Source organism: Astyanax mexicanus, chromosome 17 (genome assembly GCF_023375975.1).
Source record: "Astyanax mexicanus isolate ESR-SI-001 chromosome 17, AstMex3_surface, whole genome shotgun sequence".
NCBI lineage: Eukaryota > Metazoa > Chordata > Actinopteri > Characiformes > Acestrorhamphidae > Astyanax > Astyanax mexicanus.
The window spans coordinates 40,903,417-40,912,948 of record NC_064424.1 but is presented as its reverse complement, the minus strand read 5'-3'; the positions used below and the strand labels follow the sequence as shown (position 1 = coordinate 40,912,948).

The window sequence follows — 9,532 nt, the reverse complement described above, 5'->3', positions numbered from 1 at the left end:
TTAATTCCTTCATTCAATGTTTTTTAGCCTCCTCCAGGAACTCCTTCAAAACACTGAAAAACTATTTCAGGAGACTCTTCCTCATGAAGGCACTGAGATTAAAATACCAAGAGTGTGCAGATTCGTCCTCAAAGATAAATGTAGCTAATGTAGAATATAATGAATAAAACATATTTTGATTTGTTAAACACTTTCTTCCAGAGTAATTCTGAATGTGTTCGTGTATAGCTTTGATGTCTTCAATATTATATTTATGATGTAAAAAACACTTTGAATGAGAAGAGGTGTCCAAACTTTTGACTGGTACTGTAAAATGTAATGGTGTTATGTTTGGTTTTACTAGATGTTTCCAAAAAAGAAAATCTGAATAACACCATTCAATAAATAAATGTTTTTTGTCTGGATGTTTGGAGGTAAAAAAAAGAGTTCTGATCTATATCTGTAAATATATAGGGATTATAATTACATGGGTAACTATTATGCAGATGCCTGATGAATATTCATGAAACAACGTACAGCTCCTCTCTACGTCAGCGGCTGAGACATGAGTTCGCGCATGCGCTGTGACACCGGGCTCAGCTACAGCTGGGTCTTTGTTATCATAAACAGAAGAAGCTCCTTCAGGTTTTGAAGGAATATTAAGGACGACATATTTGAGGGAAGACTGCAGGTGATTTCTGCTGTTTTTCTGACACGGATTAATCACACTGCTGCTTTAGAATAGCGGAGAAAATGAGCTGAAACTGAACTGAGCTGAGCTGAACCTAGCTGACAATTTCAGATGTACACAAACAAACGCAGCGCTCGGCTGCTCTTAAGGTGGAACTGAGGACGGATCTCAGCACAGCATCTGCTCGGGGTTTTCTCTGTTTGTTTGTTTTTGTGGTTGAAAACTGAAGCTGCTGCTGGGGCTGTTGTCACCATGAAGCTCCTCCAGAGCTGAAGGGAGCTCGGCTCCACTTTTCTACCCGGCGACCATGAGAGGCGAGCGGGGGCTCTGTTGGAACAGGCAGCCCATGGCACAGGCAGGCGGGCTTGGACTCTCAGGCTGCCCCGTCGATACCGCGGAGAAGCAGGGGACGGAGGGAGGGATCCCGTGGCCCAAAACTGCCCCCAGTTTCCCCACAAGCTAACGCCAGCTTATCCGAGTCTTCCACAAACCGCGGAGAAATGGAGACTGTGGGCAAATTCGAGTTCAGCAGGAAGGACCTCATAGGACATGGGGCTTTCGCGGTGGTCTTTAAAGGCAGAAACCGTGAGGTGAGGACATATAACCGGCTGCTTAACCTAACGTGTTAATTTACTAGCTAACCTATCAGATTTAATCAGTTTTGAAAAATTACAGCTTCTATAATCACTATAAATCGTGAGCTGTACTTTGCTTGTTCTTGGGGCCCTGCAGGAACTCTGCCAGTCCACCTTAAAACAGGCCTCATCTACAGCGGATGGAGGCAGTGTTTATTATTATAGCTATAAAGCTAGGATATATAATTCTAGCAGCATAAACTCTTTACTTTAGCCTCCTTTTCTGGCTTATAAATTAATGTAGAATCATTATTAGTATGTCTTCATTTGGTTTTGTGTGCATTTATTTTGTGAGTTTGTTTAAAAAGTGCTGAAATAAACCATTATTATTACTGCTGTAGGTTAGCCATATACTTTTATATGTGTGGCAGTGTTTATCATAGATCCAATGCAAGTGCATTTCACACTTTATTTTTGCTTTATTCACTGTAAAATCAATCCATTATTATTAGTTGTATTTCTTAAATTATTTGTGTGTATTTATTCTGTGAAATAGTACAACAAAGACTGAAATTAACCACTATTACCATTCTAGGTTATGTTTTAGTATCCGTATAGTAACTAGGTAGTTAACTATAATAAATAAAATTAATACATTATTATTAGCAGTAGTATTTCTTAATTTGTCTGTATTTTTAAAATACGTACATAACCTTTATAGCATACTGTTGCCGTCAGGCAGCAAACCAATTTCTTGGTTATTACACATCTATCTTATCTTTAGTATAGTGGCACATCTATGTCCAATACAACGAATTGTACAAGTGGGTCATAAATAAACACATTAGTATGCTTAAGAATATGTACAAAAATATATTTGGCTGTTTATTTTCTTAACATATTCTTACATTCTTGTAAACTTACTAAAACAGTGTTTTTATGTTTGTGCGGTTAGACCACTTTTATGACCTCATACCTGTCTAAAACACCTGATTCAGATGATCAGCTCTCAGCTAATTATTAGGGATCCAAAGCTTCCAAAAATATATTTTGCCTCTAAAAATATAATCCATGCAATTGAGGGTTAATAAAGCACTATTTCTAGATTTTAGACACATTATGGCAGTTTTTCTTAAACCTGGTTCTGAAGGACCACTGTTCTGCACCTTTTTAGTGTTTACCTGCTCCAAACACACCTGATCCAGCTAATCAGCTTATTTGCAGACCATTATTAAAATAAAATTGGTGTGTTTAAGCAGAAAAAAACACTCAACACTGCAGGGGAGGAGGTCTACCATGATCAGGGTTGAGAAACACTGTTCTATTGGGTGCCATATATCAAGGTCTAAATCGATTGATGGCCAGATTGATTGATTACTTTTTTATTGATCTTAAAGGGAAGGTCACATATTATAGCAGCCACATTATTATGCATGAGGAAAAGTATATAGCACCACTGCTCCAGTATAACTTGTGCTAGTTTGCATCATATACTAATAAATCAATGAATTATTAGGAGTGCCATGTCCTTTTTTATTTTGTGTGTATTGAAATGAAGCACTACTGCTACTAAATCTAGTTCAGGCACTACAGGGGATGCTATATATTGATCAATTGTTTGTCAGGTAGATCAATATCTAGCTAGCTAGGTTGGATGGATTGATCAGTTTATTAAAACCAGAGGGAATGTCACACATTACAACAGCTTTCTTATAGTGAAAATGGCAACAGAGGACAGATTAGTAAAAATATATAGATAAAAAATAAACAATAAAACATAAATAATACAGTAAAATGTAATAAATATATTTCTAATTGTATTTGGTCAATCAAGTAAATTGTATCGCATGAAATTTTTACCAGGGTTTGGTGCACGCTGGGCATGTCCAGACATCTATTAATTCCTATAATGTAAGGTCATGTTAAAACCATATTAGACATATTAGCTCATTTGCATAAATAAGCTCACCTTATTAACTAAACACTAATAAACAATAATAGTCAGCTGAGGTGAACAAAGGTAATGAAGGTCATGTCATATATTGTGTGATAAGTCAATAATGTAATTATCTTGACAGGCCTATTTGTATTCATTTCTTTCTTTCTGTCAACAGAAACATGACTGGGAGGTTGCAGTTAAATGCATAAATAAGAAGAACTTGGCAAAGTCTCAGACTCTCTTAGGGAAGGAGATCAAAATATTAAAGGTGAGATTTGACACTTTACTGTTGTCTGTGGCTATAATGTTAAGATGGTCTATGTAAACTGCCTGCAATACATTTTTAATGCATGCCTTTATTTATTTATTTTGTTTTGAAGGAATTGAAACATGAAAACATCGTTGCATTGCACGACTTCCAGGTAAGTAAAACACACACATACACCCGGACTGGATCTATAGTACTCAGTTTATTGAGTGCAGGAGTTGTCGTTCAGTGTTTTAATGTTTCAGAAGCTGTGTGCACAAGCAGGTTCCCTGTCTGCATGTAAAACTCCGCCCCCATGTTTATGTTTTGTGCAGCTGCTTTGCATTGGTGCGCTTCGGTCACGTGTTCTGATATGACACGATGTTGGTTTAGACAGACGTTTATACAATGAGTTGGAAGTTCAGGTTTACACAACATAACTTTACCTGTCTCTGTAAAATGTGTTGGTGTAATTATTAATTAATAAAATTAATATATTATTATAGTATAATGATTTTTGTATTTAGTTTTATTAATTAATTAATTTTTTAATTGCTTTATTTTTAAGCATAGTAAGCAGCCTAATCTTACAGCAGTGTTTATATTCAACACAGTGAAAACATCAATGCAATCCTTGTATTTCAGTTAAGAAAAAGTGTAGATTATGAAAATCACTAAATATAAGATAAAATAGTTCTTTACAGGTTTCTGACTGAAGTTAATTTCTATGTACTAAGATTTAATCTGGCAGCTTCTATATGTAAAGATGTATATCTCCACTATCCCATTTTGAAAATCACATTAAAACAGTAATTTGATTAACCTCCCAGTCCTAAATTATTATTAAAATATATATTATAACCTTAATAATAATAGTATTCAGCAATAGGTTTTAGTTTGAATAAACCATTTTTATTGTTAATTTTCTTACAATCGTATTATATGTGACTTGTGGCAATTTGATCAGCCTTTTATTTATTTCCCCTTTCAGAAGGAATCTTACACCATACGCTAAAAGTCCCGTTAACCTGTTTACAGTATTGCTCTATGAGTCATCTGAACAAATTGATTGATTCTTTTTCTATTCAAGCTACAGTGTTGTAAACAATACACATGCGTATACTGTACTCCATATACTATCAATACAAAACACAGTACACAACATTTAATACATAATTATGGAACACAAAAGGGATTTTGTTTGAGCATGGTTGGAAGTCATATATATATTGATTGATTAAAATATTTCACAATAGACAGCATATAAAATTAATTATATATATATATATATATATATATATAATTAATTTTATATGCTGTCTATTGTGAAATATTTTAATCAATCCGTATTGGTAATATGTCATATAAATAGTTTTTAATTGGGTCAGTGGGTAGCTGTGGGGTAAGAACATCATGTTATTTATGACTGGTTTGACAAGCAGCCACTGCTGGGTGCCTTAACAAAAAAGCCCCTAACCATGTGTGCTCGTAGATTATTGTGTGTGTGTATGCGTGCATGCTTACTGGTGAGGCTACTTTCTAGTAGGGATGTACGATGATATCAGAATTATCTGTTTATTGCTTTTTTTTTTTTTTTTTTTTTTACACCAATATTTTTATTGTATGCTGGAAAAGGACCAAGCGACACTGACCATGCTACTTCAGTTGGCCAACACTAAAATCCTACATTTTTTTTATTAGTTTTTATTTAACCTGTGAATGTTAAAAAAGAGGGGTTAAAGCTGTGAACAGTTTATGTAAGCTGAAAATGAGGAAAATCAATGTTACATTTGTTTCTATAGTTATACCGGGGCATGTAGCCTCTTTGTAAGTTATAAATGTGTATATCTGTTTTGGCATCGGCAGATATAAACTTGTGTAATATCGGCATTAGCCCAGAATTACCAGACTTCCCTCTTTCTAGTGTCGAATGCAAGTATGGTGAATATGATTATGTCTTGAGGAGTTTGAAGAAGGAAACTTAATCAATTTAATAAATTTGCTTTCTTGCTAAAATCCTACTCCCCTATAGCGTGCATGTGCGTCACACAGCAATATGAGTAAAACAGATTACCCTGGTGATTACTGTATCTACTGTAACTGTAGATTAACCCTTATTTCTAAACAGAAATTAAAGGAATCTGAGGGGAATCTGTTACACTCATTCTGCTGCGTGACTCATCTATCATCTGTCAACTAGACTACTGTGACTCATTATTAGCTGGCATTAGCTCTTCTTCTGTCCATAAGCTTTGGATTGTCCAAAACTCTGCTGCTCATCTCCTCACTTACATCTGCAATCATAATCACATTACACCTGTTCTCCAGGATCTTCACTGGCTCCCTGTTAAATACTGGATTCAGTTCAAGCTCATTCTCCTACTCACCTGTAAGGCTCTAAACAATACTGTCTGACCTCCTTCTTCCCACAAACCTTTTTGCGCTCTTAGACTTTCCACTGCTGGATTTCTAAAAGTCCCATCATCTAAACTCATATATCTTCTTATATTTATAGTCTTTTGTTTACTTTTTTGCTAGCTCCTCGGTTTGCATGAGATGGCATGAGATTCGCACACAAGCTTTCCTTTTTTAATAAAATTTATTTTTAGCGAATGTTATCAGCCTTAATATTTGTTTCCTGTGTATCTGTGAGCATGTTGACAGTCACAGTTCCAGATCAGTATTGGTTCTGTTTGAATCAGGGTGTTCATATAAACTAACAAAAGTTGGCCAGTGCATTTTTAATACTTTGAGGCTCATCAAAATTGCACTGTGTAGCATTATACCTAGGCGTGTAAGAAATGTCAAAGTTTTAGTAGTTTAAACCCTGCCCATTAGAAAGCAGTGTTCTTTATTTCACTATTCTGATTGGACAACAAGTAAATGTAAGATCTTATAAATGTGAACTTTTTAAAGTCTGGACCAGGGTCCGCACCAAGGTTCGTGTCTATCACATTGTATAATGTTTATTTAGTCCAGATTGTTTTGGTTTTACACTGCAGTTTAGTGAGCAAAGAAAAAAAAAGTACTACATGTTGTTGCTATCAGCTACATTTCCCATTTTCTCCCCAATTTACACGGCCAATTACACAACCTACTCATTAGGACTCCCCTATCACTAGTAATGCCCCAAAACACCAGGAGGGTGAAGACTAGCACATGCTTCCTCTTATACATGTGAAGTCAGCCACCGCTTCTTTTCGAGCTGCTGCTGATGCAGCATCACAGCGCACTTGGAGAAAAGCACAGCGACTCGGTTCTGATACATCAGCTCACAGACGCCCTGTGCTGAGCGCCATCTACCCACCCAGAGGAAGCAGGGCCAATTTTGCTCCCTCTGATTGCCGACAGCTGATGGCAAAGCTGCACGAGCTGGGGTTCGAACTTGCGACCTCCCGCTCATAGTGGCAGCGCTTTAGACCGCTGGACCACTCTGTGCCCCCGAGAACACCTCTTTTAGACAGACCAAATTCTGGTCCTTTGGTCCAGACCGTGGTTCATGACCCCCTTCCATACCTGCTACTTTGGTTCGGACCCTAATTGAAAAATCTGAGGTCTGGACTGGACAAGCTAGATGTGAAAGCACCTTGAGAGTATTGCAATGAATTGTGATCTATTAAATTATATCATAATACATATTCTATCCTCCCCCAACTTCTTTCCAATACACAGTGTGAATGATATCTCCATCAGTATAGGCAGCCTAGTTGTATTAAAGGCAGGGTTTTTTATCTGGTCTAACCGGTTCTGCTGTTTATCTCATGGTAGAATCGCCACTTTCTATGCTAGCTGTCCTGCCTTTTTTATTCAAATTTAATTAATGAGAGTGAGTGTAACTCTGTTTAAGTTTTGCTCTGCTGTCTGTGTGTATATTGCCACGTGTATCATCATAGCTTTTAATGGAAGACAATTCAAAATTGCAATTGATTTTACCTAATTTATAAGCATTTACTACATAATTTACTTCTCTAGAATTGACTCACATGTAACATCTTTCAGCATTTTTTTTAATTCCAGTTAGCTAAGAGAGTGTAGATGGGCCACAGTAATGTTTGCACAGTGTTTACAAGAGTCCCACAGTGCACTTTCCCCTATTAGACATTACGTGAACTATTTAATTATAAATCAATCTTTTTTTTTTTTTACTTTTCTAATCCATTTAGTGCAATTTCTAGGGTGTAGGGAACCGTTTGGGACATGATATATCCAAACACAGCAGCCTGGAATTAGCTTAGCTAAAGAAGTGTTTCACTACTCTGGTCTTGACACACTGCTTTTTTACATTATAGAATCTCACCTGCTTCCCTCATTAAAAACCTCTTACTGAGTTCCTACGAGCGTTTTACAGCAGGACACGCTGTAGGACAACGGCAGTTCTAGAGGGCTGGTGTCCAGCTCAGTTTGATGGTTGTCTCTAAACACGAATGCTACACTGGGAATACCACATTACCCTGCATGATTCCAGCCCTCCAGGATTGGAGTTCTCAAATCGTAAAACGTTGCACAATAATCCCAGTAATTGTTGCAGCAGTATATTTATTAGCTCTGTTGATAAATTGTCAACAAGGCCTGGTTTGGGTATGTAAATGTTCAGACATGTTGAGCAAGTGTTGTGTCTATTAATAATTAAAGCTAGAAAGTGAAATAAAGCAGGAGGTGGAATATTTTGGCAGTATTATCAGAAAATACTCCCAGCAGAATTAAAACAAAAGGCTATGAGAATCACTGGCAGGATGGCGGCACAAGCCATGTTTCTTTATAACAAGCATTATAGCTAGCAAGCTTCTGAGACAAACTACAAGTGATTCACTTGTAGTTTGTCTCAGAAGCTTGCTAGCTAACTTTCACATTGTACCTTATATGGTGCAACATTTAAGAGGCTGCAGCATTTAAGGTGTACCAAAAAAATAAGAGCTAATTTAAGTTCCCCATCAAAGAGAAATTAATGAATAGACAGTAATAAACTAGATTGCAGTTCCTACAGAAACTGCGAGTGTGATTGCAGTGCTGGCTGGTATCTGCTATGGTGTTGCTAAGGTGTTGCTATGGTATCCGGGGTGGTTGCTAAGGTGTTGCTAGGTGGTTGCTAGGTGGTTGCTAGGGTGTTGCTAGGCGGTTGCTAAGGTGTTGCTATGGTATCCGGGGTGGTTGCTAAGGTGTTGCTAGGTGGTTGCTAAGGTGTTGCTAGGCGGTTGCTAAGGTGTTGCTATGGTATCCGGGGTGGTTGCTAAGGTGTTGCTATGGTATCCGGGGTGGTTGCTAAGGTGTTGCTAGGTGGTTGCTATGTGGTTGCTAAGGTGTTGCTATGGTATCCGGGGTGGTTGCTAAGGTGTTGCTAGGTGGTTGCTAGGTGGTTGCTAAGGTGTTGCTAGGCGGTTGCTAAGGTGTTGCTATGGTATCCGGGGTGGTTGCTAAGGTGTTGCTAGGTGGTTGCTAGGTGGTTGCTAAGGTGTTGCTAGGCGGTTGCTAAGGTGTTGCTATGGTATCCGGGGTGGTTGCTAAGGTGTTGCTAGGTGGTTGCTAGGTGGTTGCTAGGGTGTTGCTAGGCGGTTGCTAAGGTGTTGCTATGGTATCCGGGATGGTTGCTAAGGTGTTGCTAAGTGGTTGCTAGGTGGTTGCTAAGGTGTTGCTAGGCGGTTGCTAAGGTGTTGCTATGGTATCCAGGGTGGTTGCTAAGGTGTTGCTAGGTGGTTGCTAGAGTGTTGCTAGGCGGTTGCTAAGGTGTTGCTATGGTATCCGGGGTGGTTGCTAAGGTGTTGCTAGGTGGTTGCTAGGTGGTTGCTAGGGTGTTGCTAGGCGGTTGCTAAGGTGTTGCTATGGTATCCGGGGTGGTTGCTAAGGTGTTGCTAAGTGGTTGCTAGGTGGTTTCAAAGGTGTTGCTAGGCGGTTGCTAAGGTGTTGCTATGGTATCCGTGGTGGTTGCTAAGGTGTTGCTAGGTGGTTGCTAGGTGGTTGCTAGGGTGTTGCTAGGCGGTTGCTAAGGTGTTGCTATGGTATCCGGGGTGGTTGCTAAGGTGTTGCTAAGTGGTTGGTAGGTCACTCCTAAGCAGTTGCTAGGTGGTTGCTAAGGTGTTGCTATGGTATCCGGGGTGGTTGCTAAG

The 9,532-nt window shown here is 38.4% G+C and overlaps 1 protein-coding gene across 8 annotated transcripts in view; it reads left to right on the top strand.

The window, feature by feature from the left end:
* The first annotated feature begins 549 nt into the window (after positions 1-549).
* Positions 550-9,532, top strand: part of ulk1b (unc-51 like autophagy activating kinase 1) — a 73,926-nt gene continuing 64,943 nt past the window's right edge. For 7 of the 8 annotated variants that reach the window (XM_049466394.1, XM_049466391.1, XM_049466393.1 and 4 more), the window contains exons 1-3: positions 550-1,260; positions 3,360-3,452; positions 3,565-3,606. In XM_049466394.1, coding sequence (XP_049322351.1) covers positions 1,171-1,260; positions 3,360-3,452; positions 3,565-3,606 — 225 coding nt within the window. In that variant the 5' untranslated portion in view covers positions 550-1,170. The remainder of the gene's footprint in view (positions 1,261-3,359; positions 3,453-3,564; positions 3,607-9,532) is intronic. The other variant, XM_007246047.4, reaches the window with a different exon arrangement.